This window comes from Nelusetta ayraudi, unplaced genomic scaffold (genome assembly GCF_046127955.1).
Source record: "Nelusetta ayraudi isolate G7.1 ecotype Tasmania unplaced genomic scaffold, CSIRO-AGI_Nayr_v1 ptg000071l, whole genome shotgun sequence".
Taxonomy (NCBI): Eukaryota; Metazoa; Chordata; class Actinopteri; order Tetraodontiformes; family Monacanthidae; genus Nelusetta; species Nelusetta ayraudi.
The window spans coordinates 1,128,084-1,146,810 of record NW_027466121.1 but is presented as its reverse complement, the minus strand read 5'-3'; the positions used below and the strand labels follow the sequence as shown (position 1 = coordinate 1,146,810).

At 45.0% G+C, this 18,727-nt stretch overlaps 1 protein-coding gene across 3 annotated transcripts in view; it reads left to right on the top strand.

Annotated features, from left to right (window-relative positions):
• ckap5 (cytoskeleton associated protein 5) overlaps positions 1-18,727 on the top strand; it is a 26,334-nt gene extending 7,607 nt beyond the window's left edge. For 2 of the 3 annotated variants that reach the window (XM_076042880.1, XM_076042878.1), the window contains 40 exons: positions 163-334; positions 421-550; positions 650-750; positions 954-1,067; positions 1,165-1,269; positions 1,372-1,461; positions 1,781-1,945; positions 2,317-2,445; positions 2,568-2,738; positions 2,845-2,946; positions 3,308-3,418; positions 3,590-3,682; positions 4,096-4,281; positions 4,372-4,466; positions 4,905-5,088; positions 5,185-5,324; positions 5,487-5,661; positions 5,963-6,076; positions 6,536-6,664; positions 6,793-6,987; positions 7,125-7,251; positions 7,325-7,398; positions 8,146-8,256; positions 9,816-9,938; positions 10,027-10,176; positions 10,271-10,474; positions 10,556-10,691; positions 10,813-11,006; positions 11,105-11,277; positions 13,729-13,902; positions 14,003-14,123; positions 14,421-14,600; positions 14,693-14,880; positions 15,469-15,544; positions 15,650-15,838; positions 15,966-16,103; positions 16,239-16,322; positions 16,404-16,563; positions 16,716-16,837; positions 17,484-18,727. In XM_076042880.1, the coding sequence (XP_075898995.1) occupies positions 163-334; positions 421-550; positions 650-750; positions 954-1,067; positions 1,165-1,269; positions 1,372-1,461; positions 1,781-1,945; positions 2,317-2,445; positions 2,568-2,738; positions 2,845-2,946; positions 3,308-3,418; positions 3,590-3,682; positions 4,096-4,281; positions 4,372-4,466; positions 4,905-5,088; positions 5,185-5,324; positions 5,487-5,661; positions 5,963-6,076; positions 6,536-6,664; positions 6,793-6,987; positions 7,125-7,251; positions 7,325-7,398; positions 8,146-8,256; positions 9,816-9,938; positions 10,027-10,176; positions 10,271-10,474; positions 10,556-10,691; positions 10,813-11,006; positions 11,105-11,277; positions 13,729-13,902; positions 14,003-14,123; positions 14,421-14,600; positions 14,693-14,880; positions 15,469-15,544; positions 15,650-15,838; positions 15,966-16,103; positions 16,239-16,322; positions 16,404-16,563; positions 16,716-16,837; positions 17,484-17,738 (5,680 nt within the window). In that variant the 3' untranslated portion in view covers positions 17,739-18,727. The remainder of the gene's footprint in view (positions 1-162; positions 335-420; positions 551-649; positions 751-953; positions 1,068-1,164; positions 1,270-1,371; positions 1,462-1,780; positions 1,946-2,316; positions 2,446-2,567; positions 2,739-2,844; positions 2,947-3,307; positions 3,419-3,589; positions 3,683-4,095; positions 4,282-4,371; positions 4,467-4,904; positions 5,089-5,184; positions 5,325-5,486; positions 5,662-5,962; positions 6,077-6,535; positions 6,665-6,792; positions 6,988-7,124; positions 7,252-7,324; positions 7,399-8,145; positions 8,257-9,815; positions 9,939-10,026; positions 10,177-10,270; positions 10,475-10,555; positions 10,692-10,812; positions 11,007-11,104; positions 11,278-13,728; positions 13,903-14,002; positions 14,124-14,420; positions 14,601-14,692; positions 14,881-15,468; positions 15,545-15,649; positions 15,839-15,965; positions 16,104-16,238; positions 16,323-16,403; positions 16,564-16,715; positions 16,838-17,483) is intronic. The other variant, XM_076042881.1, reaches the window with a different exon arrangement.

Sequence of the window (18,727 nt, the reverse complement as noted above, 5' to 3'; positions counted from 1 at the left end):
AAAAGTTCCAATTAAATGACACCTTTCGAGTAGTTTTGGCTGAAATAAAAGTTTTGTAGTCTCAACATGAGACTAAAATGTTGGCTAAAATAAGCCTTGTTGTGCCGTGCGGAGTAACTAACCCAATACTTGTGTTGTCTTCTTGTAAAATCCGAACTACAGTGAGTTTGGCTCCAAGATCGTGACCTTGAAGCCTATCGTGAAGATTTTACCGAAGCAGTTTGAGTCCAGAGAGAAGGCCGTGCGAGAAGAGGCCAAACTTCTCGCTGTTGAGATTTACAAATGGATCAGAGATGCTTTGAGACCCCCCCTGCAGAAAATCAACTCAGTACAGGTGGGTTACACCTGATGGACCGGCGTACTTTTTCCCATTTGAAATTCAGTCAATTAAACATGGTCTATTTTCCCATGTCCACGCAGCTGAAGGAGCTTGAAGAAGAATGGGAAAAGCTCCCTTCAACCCCTCCAAAGCAAACCCGCTTCTTACGTTCACAGCAGGACCTGAAGGCCAAGTTTGAGCAGCAGCAAGCCCAAGGAGACCAGTCTGAGGGTAGATATAGCAACGCCTCATGCTAAAATAAGGAAACTATTGCTATGATAAATTTAAAGAGTCTTTCTGATTAAGCTATTTTCTACTCATCTCTTACAGGAGAGGATGAACCAGAAACTGTGCCATCAGTGGACCCATACGAGTTGCTGGAAGCCGTAGAGGTTCTGTCCAAGATCCCGAAAGACTTCTATGACAAAATTGTAAGATTCTCTAAAATTATCCTGAAGATTTTCAGTTGGCTAGCTATGGTTGGTGTTAATAATAAAAAAATAAAAAAAATCCCCAAAATGGACCACATTGGGTTTTCTTGTGAATTTTTTCTGAAGTATTCAATTTTTGTGATGTATTAAATCCAGTTTATCGATTATTCTCAATGGCAAGTTTTGTTAATGTGTTTAATTAGGAGGCTAAAAAGTGGCAGGAGAGGAAAGAAGCTCTGGAGGCTGTAGAGGTTCTAGCCAAGAACCCCAAACTGGAGAATGGAGACTATGGAGACCTCGTCAGAGCTCTCAAGAAGGTAACGTGTTCCACCACGATCAGGGAAATGGATTTTTAAAAATGTTCTCTTCAAATTAAAAGCAATGCATTGATGAGAAAATAACTGTATGTTCCAGGTTGTGGGGAAAGATACCAATGTGATGCTGGTTTCAGTGGCAGCCAAGTGTCTGGCTGGACTGGCCAATGGCCTTCGAAAGAAATTTGGGACCTATGCAGGACAAGTGAGTACAACTTGTGGTGAAGAGTGTTTAATAACTGCAGAACATTTAAAGTGTACACAAATTATATTTGTAACCCAATGGTGTTCATTAACCTTTTTGTAGGTGGTGCCAACTATTTTAGAGAAGTTCAAGGAGAAGAAGCCTCAAGTTGTCCAGGCCCTGCAAGAGGCTATTGATGCCATCTTTCTCACGGTAAGCATGGTCACATTTCTATTAGCAACACTGATTTTTTTTTTTTCATGCATAAATGAAAGGCGTACATTCATAGGTCGCAGCGCTGCAAGTTGTCACCTCAAGCGCCGTTGACATAATGTAATTGGGACATGTTTTCCTCGAGACCTTTAACATAACTGTTCCATTATAGGTTACAGGTTTTCAAAAATTGCAAGGCTTTATTTACAGTTTCCGTGCTTTGGATTTGCTCAGGTTTTCGAGAGCATTTTCAAAGGCGTCTTTGGTCGAAATGAGTTAACACGACTTTTGTTTTTCCACTTTTTCTTTCTCCTTGAAGACAACTCTCCAGCACTTGTCAGAGGACGTCTTGGCTGTAATGGACAATAAAAACCCCTCCATCAAGCAGCAGGCCTCCCTGTTCTTGGCTCGCAGCTTTAAACACCAAACGCAGTCCACGTTGCCCAAGGGTGTCCTCAAACCTTTATGTGCTGCTCTAATCAAGGTAACGCTTTGAGAGTAATATTTTAATCTGAAATATATGTGTGCATATGTATTGGGTGCTTGCCCTCGGCGTGTTCAGAATGTTGTCGTCAAAGAAGTTGTACAATGTTCGTAAAGATCTGATGGGCACTTTTAATTGGGGACTTTTGAACTCACTACAAGCAAACACATTTATTAATGTGTTGGCTCAAAAAAAAAATGCTGTTGCAGAATATGTATTTACTTCTTGTTTTGGCCTCTTTGTCATATTTGAACTCATTTTTGAATGTACAATTAATTTGAATATGTTACTTTATTAGTTAATCCAATTTACTTTCAAGTCATAATTTTAAACTGTACCTGCTCTTTTCTTCTTCTTTTTTTCGCTTTCAGCAAGTGAATGACTCGGCCCCGGAAGTGCGCGACGCTGCATTTGAAGCTCTGGGGACGGCAATGAAAGTAATAGGAGAGAAGGCTGTGAACCCTTTCCTAGCAGATCTGGATAAGCTGAAACTGGACAAGGTATGAATTGGTAGTGTTGAGGAATGAAGCAGCACCTCGCTTTTAAGGACCAGTTGTAGGTTTTACGGTAATTTCTGTCAAACGGATCCTAACGTTCCTTGTTTTTTTTCATGTTGTGATAGATAAAGGAGTGTGCCGATAAGGTGGAGCTCTCCGGTGGCAGAAAGGGTGCAGGAGGAGGTGGAGATAAAGCGGCTGGTGGAGGGGGAGGCAAGAAGCCACCCGTAAAAGCTGCTGCTGAAGCATCAAAATCTTCTGCCCAACCCAAAAAGAGCCAACCAGGCTCCAGCAAGGTATCAAAAAGAAGAAAAAAAACCCTCAAGTTTAAAATTTTATTGACAAAATTGAACCAAGTGCCTTGATAATTTAGCAACGGTATTTTGCTTGTCTTGTGTGCAGCCGGCATCTGGTCCAGTGAAAAAAGGCAAACCAGCCTCGGCAGCCGGGGGGAAGGCCAAGAAGGCCGCTGATGGAAAAGAAAGCGTAGAGAGCGAGCTGTCGGTAAGTTTCTCTCCTTTAATTTGTTTTCCAAATTACATGTAAAAAAAAAAAAACCAATAAACCAAAAACCCTAACCCACGTGATTGAAAAATAACCTTAAAATCTAATTATGCCTTTGGAAATTGTCTGCAGTGAAACATGCAGCCTTTACTTGTGTGTTGATTAAAACGCCCCTTTAAAAAGAAATCTAAACCATGCAACATTCTTATGATAAGGACGTATAGCTAGTTCAGTACGTACAACCAGTACTAGTACACAACTGCAGTTATTCAAATTTTCCATTGCTATTTGTGAACAATAACCCAAAGTTAGACTCTGCTTTCTTTGTATGGTGCCGCCATAACGTGTGTTTTCATTTCAGCCTGAGGTGTGTGAGGACCTGGCAGCCGGTGTTCTTCCAGCCTCCTGCTTGCAGCAGCTAGACTCGGCCAATTGGAAGGAGAGACTGGCTAGTATGGAGGAATTCCAGAGGGTAAAAAAAAAAAATGCTTTGTCTGTGTGATCATTAGTTCAGCGTTTGAGTATTTGTTTTATATCACTCGGTTATACCAGTAAACTTTTTTTTTCTAATCTGAATTATTTAAATACTGAGCTAAAGGTTCCGTGCACTGTTGCTGATACGTTCTTGTATTCGTGTCTGTAGGCCGTTGAGACAATGGACCCGACTTCAATGCCCTGTCAGGCCCTAGTCAAGATGTTGGCAAAGAAACCAGGTTGGAAGGAGACCAACTTCCAGGTAAGTGTAGACTGCAGCTGATCTTCCAGCCACAGTTCACCATAGTAATTTGATAGCAGCACTTTAACACATTGCTTGACAAATAAAGGGAACTCAAGGGCATCACAGTGTAGCTCCAAGTCATTTGCACTTCCTGGATGTCAACCTGTCCAGTCAGGAAGCAACGATGCGCGAGAGGCAGTTTCATCTGCTTTTATTTTTGCAAATGTAACTGACAACAGGTGGAATGGAGAGGCATTTATCAAGACAATCCCTTTATTTTTTTTTGAGCAGTGTGTCATCATTTGCTAGTCAGGTTAAAGTTAAAGCAACGAAACGCTTTGCATGGAGCATCATCCTCCAGACAGGATCGACCAATAATGCACTTGAAGATGCAGTTGGTGAGCATCGTGTTTGGTCTCTCCCATCTACAGGTGATGCAGATGAAGCTACACATCGTGGCCTTAGTGGGTCAGAGAGGACAGTTTTCTAAGACGTCAGCCCTGGTGGTTTTGGATGGTCTGGTGGATAAAGTGGGAGACGTCAAATGCGGAGGGAACGCCAAAGAGGCCCTGACTGCTATCGGAGAGGCTTGCTCATTGCCGTGGACTGCAGAACAGGTCTTGTTGATAAAAGTTGATGAAGGTTATTCTGAAACATTCTGTAAGTGGCTGTGATATTGACATAATTGTAAAATGGTTTTGTTTCAGGTTGTGTCTTTAGCGTTTTCACAGAAGAACCCCAAGAACCAGGCAGAGACCCTCAACTGGCTCACTAATGCTATGAAGGAATTTGGCTTTGCTGGGTAATTACCACTAATGTTTCACTTCATACAACAGAAGCCGGTTAGATCAACTTACGTGTAGTTTATAATGCTTGTAATGTTTGCTTTATTCTTGTCAATGTCAAAAGTTTTGCAAGATGAAGTTGCTGCGTACTGCTGTTTGTTGTGATTTTGTCATTTTACTCCTTCATGATGGCACCTTTATTTTCATTGAATCTTCAGCATACTTAAAATGTCATTGTTCCTCCTGGTTTGTCATGAATTTACAATAATTAATTGACCACATTTTTGTAGTTGTCTAGGTTAATACTAGTTTATTATCTATACACTATTAACTAATACATTTTTGAAACATTTTTGTCCAAATTTGTTGATCTTTTATTTATGCTGGAGGAAAAAAAAGCTTTTAACAGCCGTTTCTCTCGCTGGCTCTTAACATTTGTCCCTCTTTCACTCCAGCGTCAAAGTAAAGGGCTTTATCAACAATGTGAAGACTGCATTAGGAGCTACTAACCCAGCTGTGCGTACAGCTGCAATAGGCCTGCTTGGAGTTATGTACCTTTACATGGGAGCTCCGTTGCGCATGTTCTTTGAGGACGAGAAGCCCGCCCTCCTTTCGCAAATCGATGCCGAGTTTGTGAAGGTCAGTGCTTGAAGGTCACCGTTTCACTTTGCAACATGCATTATTTATTTTTTTACAATACTGACAATATCGACCGGACTCTTTCGCTCGGCGCAGCTGCAGGGACAGTCTCCACCAGCGCCGATCAGATTCACCAAGAAAGCAGCCGCGGAGGAAGATGCGGATGAGGTGGATGGAGAACAGGAAGAAGATGGAGGACAGGACGCCATGGATCTGCTGCCCAGGACTGATGTCGGGTAATTTCTCATCTTTTATTTATTTATTTTTATATAGATTTTTGATTGTTCAGCAATATTGGCAAGTGAATAACCATTGCACTAGTTACTCCACTCTGTGTCATTCGTGCACATGCTTAACATGGTTAACCTTTTTTTTCTTTTTTCTTTTTTTTCCTACAGGGACAAGATCACTTCAGACCTGGTGTCTAAAATTGAGGATAAAAACTGGAAAATCAGGAAGGAGGGTCTGGACGAGGTCGCCGCCATCATCTCGGAGGCCAAGTTCATCAAAGCCAATATTGGAGAGTTGCCTCTGGCCCTGAAAGGACGACTCAGTGATTCCAATAAGATCCTGGTCAGTTTCTTAACGCGAAGGCTGTTAAAAGATAACTAGATAAATGGGGTGTGTATTGCATGTTGACACCAAGCTCTACCAGAGCTGGATCTAAAGTGTCTAGATCCAACTCCGGAAGGAGCTTTTATGCTATTGGAATAATAGAATAATAATGAGTGGAATTATGAATAATGAAATGATCATTTTAATGGCACTTAAAAAGGCAACTAATACTATTGTTCAAGGGACAGTTAAATATATATTTGCATCAATTGCCATCATTGCCGATCATGAAGATGAATGTTTTCTCTGTGTCCCTCAGGTCCAACAAACCCTGACCATGCTGCAGCAGCTGGCTACAGCCATGGGTCCTGGACTCAAACAGCATGTCAAAGCCCTGGGTATCCCTGTCATTACTGTACTGGGAGACAGCAAGGTACTGGATACACGCCACGCATCAATCCAGTTCACTTCTGAATACAAGCAAATTCCTGTCTTTCATCCTTTCTGTGCTTTAACATGATTTGTTTTTACAGTCTTTGCACAGAAAACAATCTCTTTATCTACAATGAGCAAAACTGCTCAGCTCTTACATTAGGAACAGACGGCTGTGTTAAATGTAGAGAGCCTTACAAAACTGTAAAATGAAAATATTTTTTGATGAAAGCCTCCATTTCGTTGTATGTCTTCTTGGAAACAAGTTAATATTCTGTTTATAAACTTTCAGTCTCATGATTGATACTTATTGTCTACTCTGTTAGTAATCGTGGTGGATTTGGAATTGCATAATGTTTGCCAACAATGCACTGTACCACCTTTAAAGGGATCAATTTGAGAGTTCTGAGAAAATGGGAGCCGCGTCCTTGACGATTCTCTTGTCCTCCTGCATCTGCAGCCCAACGTGAGAACGGCTGCCATGGCCACCCTGCAGTCCTGGGTGGAACAGACTGGCATGAAGGAGTGGCTTGAAGGAGAAGATATGTCTGAGGAACTGAAGAGAGAAAATCCTTTTCTACGACAGGAGGTCCATAGAAACAAAAATCCATTTACTCTCAGCCATGCAGAGGCATAATCGCCCACTTGTATCGTCGAGCGCTGCAAGATTGGCTCCTGAAAATAAATCGTTTGCGTTTCCTCTGTGTGTATTTGCAGTTGCTGGGCTGGTTAGCGGAGAAGCTCCCCGGCCTGAGGACGGCACCTGCGGACTTGATGCTGTGCGTCCCTCAGCTTTACGCCTGCCTGGAGGACAGGAACGGAGACGTGAGGAAGAAGGCTCAGGATGCGCTGCCCATGTTCATGATGCACCTTGGCTATGACAAAATGTGCAAGGCGACGGGGAAACTCAAAGTACTTCACCAGAAACGCTTCCCTCTCACAAAAAAAAACCACATGATTCTTTTTTTTCTACAGCGGCACTTAAGTGTCTGATTGCAACTGCTTTTTGGCTGTAATACCCCCTTTTATTTCTCTCACCCTCACGTTAGCCTGCCTCAAAAGACCAAGTGATGGGCATGCTGGAGAAGGCCAGAGCGGTGATGCCAGCTAAACCCGCTGGTCCTGCCAAGGCCGGGTCGGGCAAAGGCTCCGGAGAACCAAGCAGAGCGTCCTCCGGTTAGTTCCTCTGCACTCGCTCATCAGTTGCAGTCACGCGATACGGAATTCAAGACGCTTGTCTGCTCCACAGTCTCCAGGTCCACCGAGGACCTGGACAGTAAACCCGACGTGAAGAAAGTGCGAGGGGGAGCAGCGGCGAAGAAGGTAATTAAAAAAAAAAGAAAAGAAAATTCTGTTTAGTTGCTTTGGGGTTTCAAAGAAACACAACTTTGCTGAAGTTCAAGGTTTGCTCGGTCAGTCAGATTTTATTTTAATATCAGTAAATTAGGTTAAAAATGATGGAGTTGCAAAGTGGTGAGAGTCAATTTCCTGCTGTGGGATGAAATTGAGATACAAAGGATCCGATGAGGATCAGAAGCAGATCATCTGCAAGCTCCGCTCATCTGTTTTTGTTTTAGAAATCATTTGTCTTTTTTTTTATTATTATTATTACTCGGCTGGTTGTGACTTGTTCGCTCGCTGTCTTTGGTTGTGGGTGACACCGACGACACCGAAACAGCCCAAATGTTTTTGCTTCGGAATCTGCGAGTCCTGTCTTTCAACAATGAGGGGACCCCTCGCGATCGGACCAGTGCACCCAGTATAACCAGTACAGCGCCTTGCTCTCCTCGCCCTTTCAGATATTTATTGCGGCTGCAAAGTGTCGTGTTGTTTCCCGCCACCCCCCAGGAATCTTCCAAATCCAGTCCAGATGCCTTGTTAAGGAAGCTCTTCGGCAGGGAAGCTGGTGTTTTTGTAGTCGAAAGCTCTTTTTTTTTATTTTTTTATAAATACTTCTGTCGTCATTCGGTGTGCACGTCTCATGCCGTTGTGCGCACACCAAGGGTTTCCTCTCAAGCCGTCCGATGAAGTGTGCGTGTAAAAAGTCATGTGGTTTCTCTACTCACCCAGCCTCCCTCCCCTCCCGAGGACCCCGCCCCCTCCCCTCCCTCCAAGGACAAGGACAGTCTCGCTAGTAAAAAGCCCCCAACCAAAGGGAAGACTGCTGCTGGCAGTCAACAGGTAGCTATGTGGCAGCAACTCCTGCGTGGTCTCATGCTGCCCTCTGGTGGTCAGCGGTAGAGAACAGGAGCCGCAACAGAGTTTTTTTTTTCCTCCAGAGGCTTCGTCCAGGCCTGACGGAAGATAACACGTTTACATTATTAACTTTTTGGTTGTTCTTCATTATACATATGTTTAAGAAAGACATTTTGATTTCAGTTCCTTGACATTTCAGTGGCGTTCAGCTAATCAAAGTTTATTGGTTGGGCCCAAAATTTGCAAACAGAATTTACATGTGCCATACCTTTACAAGTGTCACCTGGCATTACAGAGGCGTGGTCACCCTGTCATATTTGACAGGATGAGTACCTTCTGTTTCCAGAGCCCTCTTCTAGATGGCGCTCCAGGAGAATGTCGGTATGTCGCCGAACCGGTTTGTTATCTCTCCGGACCCACAGAAGCAGCAAAACCAAACCAAAAAATTAATAATTGTAAAAAAAATTTGACGCGATGAACCTTTCTGACACCTGTCTATCTACTACCTTGCCACAGTGGGGCGCTGCCACAGGATAACCGTTTTCACTCTAATGAACTAACTCCCACTTGTACAGTTACTCTAATCCAGCCGTGCTGTCACATAAAGTCATTGTTTTAACACCTTTGCAATTAATTTAATGTTTGTTCTGTATTTATGGAGTTGGTTATTTTGAGTTACAAATGGCAATTGTAAGTCAAAACGGATACAAAAGGTTGTTAAAGCATCAACAATTGAGTTTTGTTAAAACTGTGGCCTCTCCCGTCTCATGAAGAGTGGTCGCATTCGTGGCTGGTATAGGTCATGTGATGGAGTACAGATAGATTGCTTGGTTTTATGCTTTAGTGCATGGGATGGTATTTGTCAAGATGAATAGCATAGTTGAAGTAGGGAAAATTCATTTCAATGGATGATTTCTATGCCAATTTGTGATTAATATTAAATCGTTTTTATCATTCATTAGAATCGGTGTTTCAACTTTAGAATCCAGTACCAATAAAGTTCAGTGTGTGAATTAGGATGCATGTAGGGCTACTGGGTGTTGCAAAAATGACAGTCTTCTAATTTTTAGTTGCTCGTTTTCCGTTGGGCAAAAGTTGAGAGGGGAAAAAAAGAAAAATGGATAAAAATGTCGCTCGGATATTAATTTGAATGTTAACACCGAGTGAACTAATGGACATCTTTGACTGGCTGCTTTTAATCCTCTTAGTTCAAATGTAGTAACTTTGATTCCAGGCTCATGAGTTGTAGTGCAGGTTGTGCATGCACTCTCAAAAGAGAACAACCACACACGGGGTGATGCCACTCGAAGGTCTCTGTTGCATGGCCGTCTTCTGTTTCAGAATAATGTCACGTCTGTGATTCCTGCACCTCGTTTGTTCGCGTCTTAACACCTGCCGGCACACTCGTCTGCTAACGTGCACAGCGACATCGGCACCTCGCAGTCCTTGAAAGGAGCCGTCGAGGAAAACAAAAAAACAAAAAAAAAAATCTGATTCAGTCCGAGCACATTTGAACCGTGCACACTCTTGCGATGCCCTGACAGGGTCCAGCCGGTAAGAAGCCCGCGGCCAAGAACGTCAAAGACGAGGAGGACAGGTCGGGTCCGCTCTTCACGTTCATCCCCAACGCCAAGGAGCAGCGGATCAAAGAGGAGAAGCAACTGAAGGTATCGCGGGCGGGCTCAGACTTTCCAGCAAGGTTCTGGTCAAGAGTGTTGGGAGCGTTGTTTACTCCTCTTTCTTCTCTCTCTGCAGATTTTAAAGTGGAACTTCATCACGCCTCGGGACGAGTACGTGGAGCAGCTGAAGGTGCAGATGTTGACGTGCTTCGCAAAGTGGCTGCAGGACGAGCTCTTCCACTTTGACTTCCAGAGACACGTCAAGGCCATAGGAGTCATGATTGAGGTTGCGTGAATATTTTCAAATATTTATGTTTAGACAATGGTTGTATTGTATTCCGGTTTCTTTTAAACGTTTTTTTTTTTTCTTAATGCGACAGCGTTTGGAAAGCGAGAGCCAAGCCACCATCGGCTGCCTGGACCTCATCCTCAAGTGGTTCACCCTGCGATTCTTCGACACAAACACCACGGTCCTGATGAAGGTCTTGGAGTATCTCAAGCTGCTCTTCGCCATGCTGAACCGAGAGAACTACCACCTGACCGAGTACGAAGCCAGCTCCTTTGTGCCCTACCTCATTCTGAAGGTGAGCTCGCGGCACACTCGCTAATCGCGAAGGAAGTCCCTTTAAAAGCTCCGCGTTTAATGTCCGCTCCTCGTCCTCCAGGTCGGAGAGTCAAAAGACGTGGTGCGAAAAGATGTTCGGGCCATCCTGACAATGCTGTGCAAGGTTTACCCGGCGTCCAAGGTCTTTCCCTTGCTCATGGATGGAACAAAGTCCAAAAACTCCAAACAAAGAGCTGGTGAGACTCAAATGCAAATGAATTGCAGCATCACTTGACACAGCTGCAACCAGGCCTCTTAATGGAGAATTAAAGGAGCAGCTTAACGTGTGTTTTTTTTTTCCCCCGTCATTGTCCTCAGAATGCCTGGAAGAGTTGGGTTGCTTGATTGAAGGCTACGGGATGAATGTGTGCCAACCGACGCCGGCCAAGTCTCTCAAGGATATCGCAGTTCACATCGGCGACAGAGACACGTCCGTCAGGAACGCGGCCCTCAACACCGTGGTGGCCGTTTACAACGTGTGCGGCGAGCAGGTCTACAAGCTCATTGGAAACGTAAGCCCACGCCACCGCGACGGAAGGCCGGCGCCCATCGAAGCAGATCGTCCGTGCAAGCTTTTCAGCTCGATCGCCCCTCTCTTTCCTTCTGGCAGCTGTCGGAGAAAGACATGAGCATGCTGGAGGAGAGGATCAAGCGGTCGGCCAAGAAGGCCGCCGCCAATCCGCCCAAGCAGAGCGCCCCCGAAAGGCCCCAGAGGGAGCACCCGGCCAACCCCAACGGCACCTTCCTCCGCAAGCCTGCACAGGAGGACCCCAACAAGCTCAAGTAAGCGCCGCCTCGGTTCGAATGCAACCGCCATGGAAACCAGTCGTTCTCGAGCGCCACAAAACGTGGACAAAAAGAAGCTCGTTAGAACCCAGATCTTTTTTTTTTTTTTTTTTTTTTTTTAAATATTTTTAAATATTTTTCCTTTTCAGTTCGGCCTGACGCGATGAGAAATTTTACCGAACAACATATCATCCCAGAAATGATTGCGATAAATGTTGTTTCAAGGCCAATTTAATGTAATAACAGCATAATAACAGCATAATAAGGCAAGTATGCCTATTAAAAAAAAAACTTGCGTTGAAACTTGCATTGAAAAAGAGAAATTATAAACATTCTGTAGAATATAATAGAAATAAAACATCAAACGAGCATAAACGATAAACAAACTGGGCTCCTAGTCCAAGCACAATACATGAACTGTATAATAATAATAATAATAATAATGAGAATTATTTCTCAAAATGCTGCATCTGGGAAGGATCTCTTTGGCAATGTCGTGAACTACACTGTAATCGCGCACCATTTAGTTTCCGTCACGGCCGAGCTGTGCAGTTGGTCCCCAACGTGATCAGATCCATGATCAGGTTTTCCCCAGCTGGGACAATAATTGCCATTTTTGCCAATTTTTTTTTTTTTTTTTTCCGGACGTGCCCGCAAATTCGAAGCGTTCAAAATTTCTTGCCGCCGCCGTTTCGAAGCAAATCAAGACACGCCGGCTCGTCCAAGTTGGCGGGTTCACGCAGTGTTCACACTCGGCTTTGAAACGAACCCCAGTTGCATGTTTTGTGTTCCTCCCCTTGACTTCTTTGGGCTTAATGAAGGAGACTCGAGCAACGTCCCGTCACTAGTTGATGATCGTGGCAGGCCTGGTTTCAATAAGTTTCAATAGTTATTCTACTGCTTGTGTGACAAAGTATTGGACTCAAGAAAATTGGAGTTGGAACAGCAAATCTCCAACAAACTCATATTGGATCTGAACAGACTGCATGCTGTGTCGTGGCGACTGGACCACGGCGGCGCTCTTGCCGCCACTCCACTCTTCCGAGTGTTCATGTCCAACTAATCTGTCATTCCCGTCTTCTTCTATTTGCTGTGTTGCCTTTCCGGGCGTTGGAGCCGTTTTGAAAGGCAAATTAGCAAAAGAAAAAAAAAAAAAGAAAAAATCCTTCACATCCCCTGGCGCTCGTGTCTCACTGCCTGCTTTTCTGCCCATCTCTTAACCCCTTCATCTTTTGTCTCTTGTGTGATTCCCTTCTTTTCTCTGCTCTGCCTGCCTTCTGCTCCGGAGCAGAATAATGTATCGCACGTATAGGATGTGAGTACCTTCGCCTCCTCCCTTCTTATCTGCACGCCTCCATGTTACGACATGTTGTCTCACGCTTGCAAAGTCATACAACCTAGTGAGCAGGAAAAAAAAAAAAAAAAATCGACGGAATGAGTTTCAGTGGCGCTGGTTGTCCCTCCTGTCGCCAGTTGAAGAGCCCCCCCAAAAAAAACTGATGTTCAAAATGTCCCGCCGTCTCTTTAACTGTTTAATTCTTCTCCCGTCACTTCATCCTCGCTTCAGTTGAAGGCCACAATCAATGTGGGATTGATTCATACAAATACAGACCATATGCTTTGTTCAATAATCCAAAATAACACACTCCATTACTCTCTTTACTGTTTATATTCTCTCCACTTGCACTATTTAACCGTTTTATTCTGTCCATTTGCACCATTTGAAGGTCTATTTTCTACTGTTTTTATTTTTCCATTGACATTTTAAGTGTTTTAATTACTATTTAGAGGCACCGCTGAGGAATAGCTGTCCAAAATTTGTGGTGTACAACAATGACAACCGAGGTGATTGTGATTCTGATAATGCCTCACCATTTGAGATCGAGTTAATATCACTCTTTTTTTTTTTTTTAAACACAACTCAAAATAATGGTAGTTGCTTGGGGTTCAAATTACCTGCCTGCTCATTCACTTTGTTGAATCAGGGTAGTTTTCACAAATGCTTCATGTTGAATTTTAGAGTCCAGACTTTGTAGGCCAACTTGCACTTGGATGATTTGAATACTTGGTTTTATGCTTTCTTTTGGATTGGTCACTTCTTTGAAATACCCATAAGTCACATGGCACGAAGACTGCAATTCTTTTTCAATGGGAGTATTGCACTGCAATGGAAAATTTAGGCCTAGCTTGGCAGCTCTCCATTCAGGTGGTTGCATTGGATCAAGCAGTTTCAGATGGTCCATCACTGCTGACTGTTGGTTAAAATGACAGTCAAACATTTGCTTTCAGCTCTTTGTTTTCATTATTTCTGCTTTCAGTTTTTTTGTCTCGCCTCAAAACGTCATTGCAGTTCGCGTCACAGGGCTTGTTTTTCAAAGTCACCGATCAAAAACCGCAGCGGAATGAAAACGCTGCCCTCTCACCCTCACCTTCTCTCCGTCCGTCTAGCCAAGCACGTCAGAACGCACAGCTCAGTGAGCCCAACCACCCATCCATCCCCAAAGAGTTCCAACTGGACCTGGACATGATCGAGATGGACCAGAGCAGAGTGTGTGAGCTGCCAGACCTTGTCCAGCACAAGCTGGATGAGCTGCTGGAGCCCATCATGATCCCAGAGCCCAAGTGAGTCGCACTCGCTGATCGATCGAGGAAATTGGATTGAAAAATGTCAAATGTCAAATTTCAATTTTTAACTTTGCTTTTATCTCTTCTGTGCTCCAAGGATGCGCTCGGTCTCGCCGCACTTTGATGACCTGCACAACAGCACAGCCTCCACGATCAACTTTGTCATCTCTCAGGTTGCCAGTGGCGACGTTAACACAAGTATCCAGGCGCTGGCACAGGTGTGGAAAGTTATCACTCGGTTTCTTTCTTTCTTTGTCGTGGAATTGTATTCAACAAAAGCGCACCCAAGCAGGATAACTATGAACACAGCAACTCTTGATCATTTATTAACAAATGCTACCGAAGGGAAGTCAATGAACATTGTCCTGTTTGTTTTTTTCCTACTTTTGAAGGCATCTGCTGAAAAAAAAAAAAAAATCAAAATGAAGCCTTACTTTTAACCGGGAAATAACAGATTAAAACATTAAAAATCTTAGAAAGCAATCATAGCATGAAAATGTGTGCGTTTACCACAGATCGACGAGGTGTTGCGGCAGGAGGACAAAGCGGAGGTGATGTCGGGACACATCGACCAGTTCCTCATCGCCACCTTCATGCAGCTGAGGCTGATCTACAGCACGCACTTGGCCGACGACCGGCTGGAGAAGTCGGACATCTCCAAACTGTACAGTTGCATCATTGGGAACATGCTGTCTGTGAGTAGATGACGTGCACTGTGTGGCCACTGCAGCGAGGGATGATTCAGGAGAGAGCGGAGACTCAGCTGCTCTTGCTGCTCTGCCCTCAGCTGTTCTCTATGGAGGCCCTGGCCAAGGAGGCGTCGATGGGTGTGTTGAAGGACCTCATGCACGGCCTGATTATGCTCATGCTGGACGCACGAGTGGAGGACATAAAGGACGGTCAGCAGCTCATCAGATCAGTGAACCTGTTGGTCATCAAGGTCCTGGAGAAGTCCGATCAGACCAACATAATCAGGTTGGTTTGTTTCCGTCCGTCCGATCAGATCAACATGATCATGTCTGTCCTGTCCTGTCCGTCTGTCCAATATGATCAGGTTGGTTCGTTTGTCTGTCCGATCAGACTAACATGATCAGGTTGGTTCATTTCCGTCCGTCTGATCAGATCAGTTTGGTTCCTGTCTGTTTGTCTGTCTGTCTGTCCAATATGATCAGGTTGGTTCGTTAGTCTGTCTGTTCAATCATACTAACATGATCGGGTCTGTCCGTCTGTCTGTCAGACCAACGTGATCAGGTTGGTTGGTCTCTCTCTCTCCCTGTCTGTCCGTCTGTCCAGTCAGACTAACATGATCAGATCTGTCTGTCTGTCTGTCCAACCGACCAACCAACGTGATCAGGTTGGTTTCTGTTACTCTCTCTCTCCCTCTCTCTGTCTCTCTCTCTCTCTGATCAGACTAACATGATCAGGTCGGTTCGTTTTTTTTCATCTGTCCTCCTTTCTCTTTTCTGTCTCTCTCTCTCTCTCAGTGTCCTTAATGTGCAGGGAAAAGAATGATTGAAATCTAATCTAAATCTAATGATCCTGTTCCTTCCCGTGTGTGTGCAGCGCCCTGCTCGTCTTGCTTCAGGAAGGTCTGGTGACAACAGCCGGGCCCCCCATGTCTTCTGAACTGGTCATGAAGGTGAGCGCCGTCAAATTCCGCGCACCTTTGAAAAGCCCGATTCCGACGACGCTCGTCCGTCCATTCAACCGCCGCCGCGTATCGCACCTGTCCTCTTGTGTGCAGTGTCTGTGGCGGATGATCCGCTTCCTCCCGACGACCATCGACAGCATCAACCTCGATCGCATCCTGCTGGACGTCCACAACTTCATGAAGGTTTTCCCTAAAGAGAAACTCAAGCAGCTGAAGAGCGACGTCCCGCACCGAACCCTCAAAACCCTTTTACACACACTGTGCAAGTTGACGGGGGCCAAGGTACCGCTTACAGACGAGAATAATTCCAGAACTCGTTTTCCGAAAGGAAAAAAAACAATGCGTTTCTTGTGTATTTCCAATTACCAGTGTGTGCTGACGTGTGTCTTTCTGCGTCTTTGCCAAACAGATCCTGGACCACCTGTCAATGATAGAGAATCGTAACGAGTCCGAGTTGGAGGCCCATCTGAGACGGGTGGTGAAGCACTCGGGATACCTGCCAGGGTTTAAAAGTGACTACGGCAATGAGAAGTCCGGCCTGCGCACAGTGAGTGATGGGGGGGGGTTTCTGTCAGAGTTCCAGTAAAATCTTAAGATTCACATCTTATTACCGACTTGTGTAATTGCATTGATGGAAGGAAAAAAAAAAGAATTCATGCCAAATATTCCCCCGCCCCCCCAGGAGGATCGCGTGTCAAAGGCCAAGGTTAGCGACATTCTCTCTGAAATCTTCAAGAAAATCGGCTCCAAGGAGAACACCAAGGAGGTGAGCATCCTTCAAGATCTCCGATGTAAACTCGCAGTCCGACAGAAGGGCAAACCTTTATGTTCCAATTTCCTCCCTCAGGGTTTGACCGAGTTGTACGAATACAAACAGAAGTATTCGGACGCAGACCTCGAACCCTTCCTCAAAAACACGTCGCAGTTCTTCCAGAGCTACGTGGAGCGAGGCCTTCGCCTCATTGAGTCCGAGCGGGAGGCCAAGGCTCGCATCCAGACCTCAGCAGGTACACGCCAGCGCTCTCCTTTTGCGCGACGTTCCACCGAGTGATAAATGTGAATCAAAATGGTGACACAAGGGCGTAATTAATACTTATTATTGATGACGCTAGTTAATGTGAGTCCGAGGAGGTTTGACTCTGTTTGGCTGCCTTTGCAGTGATCCCTCAGCATGGAGGCGACTCCAGTGTGAGCAGCACCAACGAAGAACTGAAACCAGCCGTGTACTATGAGAGACTCAAGATACTCAGACAAAGACAAGGCCTGGAGAACACATCCAGGGTAAGCGCACACAAACGTGTCTTTCGGAGGATTTTGAATTGAGTTCCATCCATATTAAACAGTTTGGCGCGGACTTCCTTAACCCAACTTTCCCCTAACCTCATTGAATACCTTGTTTCTCAGTTTAAAGGTACAGTGTGTAATATTTGGCTTGATTTATGTTTAAAAAAAAAAAAAAAAAATAGAATAGAACATCTTTATTAATCCCACAATTGGGTAAATTTGCATAATTATAGCAAGAAAATTTAGTGCATAGAGAAGGAAATTTATAATTATAAAGTTGGTTTCGCAAGTAGAGACTGCTCACGTCTTCAAATGAACCAACGAAGAAGAAGATTGTGTACGAGGTATCTAGCTTTGGGTGCGCATGCCACTGTAGTTCACTGGCACGCTTGGGGGCGGGAGGGAACGTGAAAGAGGCTGCAATCTAAAATGTGACCACTTGGCGTCACTGTTTCTTCTTCAAAATCTCCCAACTATTACGTTTTGCACTTGTATTTCTTTATTTAAACTAAAATTATAAACTGCTACAACACTTATTAACCTTGGAGCTCTTACAAAAGCTTAAATGATGAGGTTCTTCTGTTGGTCCTCGGCCAACCCTTATCCCGTCCTAACGCCGCGCGTTCCCTCTCGCACGCCGCAGGGCACGGGCGGAGGCGACGAGGAGCCGCAGCACCGGCCGCCCATCTCCTCGCTGCTGTCGTCCAAGCCGCCGGTGGCCTCCTCCACCGACATGCTGCAGAGCAAGCTGTCGCAGCTCAAGGAGTCGCGGGAGCTCTACCAGCAGGAGCAGAACACGCACTCGCCCGCGCACGGGCACGCCCGCTCCGCCCTGCCCGCCGCCAACCTGGACGACCTGAGGAAGCGCCTGGAGAAGATAAAGAGCAACCGGCAGTGAAAGGCGGGGAGGGAGTCGCCCCTCCCAAGCCCCGCCCCCGCCTCACCCGCTCCCTAAAGGCTTGTAACGTCGCATTCATTCTCCCGTCTCTGTAGTTACGCTGTCGTAGTTGGAAGTAGAAAGCACTTTGACGAACCCGCCCACCCCCCATCACCCGCTGTGTGTTAACCAGTGAAGGTAGCGACAAACACGCCCCGTCTCCACTCACTGTGCCTGTAAGTTGTACGAAGCGCTCAGCTCGGGAGGACTCCGAGGAGGCGCTGGCGAGCAGAAATGGAAGGAAAATTTTACTTTTACTCCAACTCGCTAGAAAGTTCCTTCCCGCATTTGGGAGTTTTTTTAAATGCTGGAGTTTTAATTTCTGACGTGTACAGTCCCCCCATCGTGCCCTCTAAACTCATTGTACTATAATTGTAAAATCATTCGCCTAACCTCTTCGTTTTATGACGCAAGACCTTTCTCTCTCTCTCTCTCTCTCTCTTTTTTTTTTTTTTTTCCAAAATATTTAAATGTTAACACAACCATTTTAACTGTTATGAAGTGCTTCTCATTGGTTGGCTGGGAGGCGTAGGATGAAAGCAAATAGTACAATAGTGTCACTTCCTGTTAAACCTGCTCTTAAAGAGATGACCTGCGGGTGCGTGTTTTAGGTTTTCCGTGTTCTCGGTCGACGCCACCACTCGTCACTCTGCGATCGGCTTGGAATGGGCTCGGGTGTAAATAGGTTTTCGAGTCGGCACTCTGTGTGTCTGAGCTCTGCTCATTTTACAGCCTCTTCGCTGTGTCGGTACAAGTTGAGGAGCGCCGGCAGTGCGCGGAGGTGGTGAAGGAAGAGCTTTTTCTTTTTCTTTTCTCTTATTTTGTTTTAACCAGGATGTTGGATCTGTTCAGTCTTATTCTAAAAAACAAAAACAAAAGTGTATTATTGTGGCCTTTTTAGTAAGTGTTGCCGTTAAAGTGAAGATTTCAAACCTTTTTCCTCTCACAAA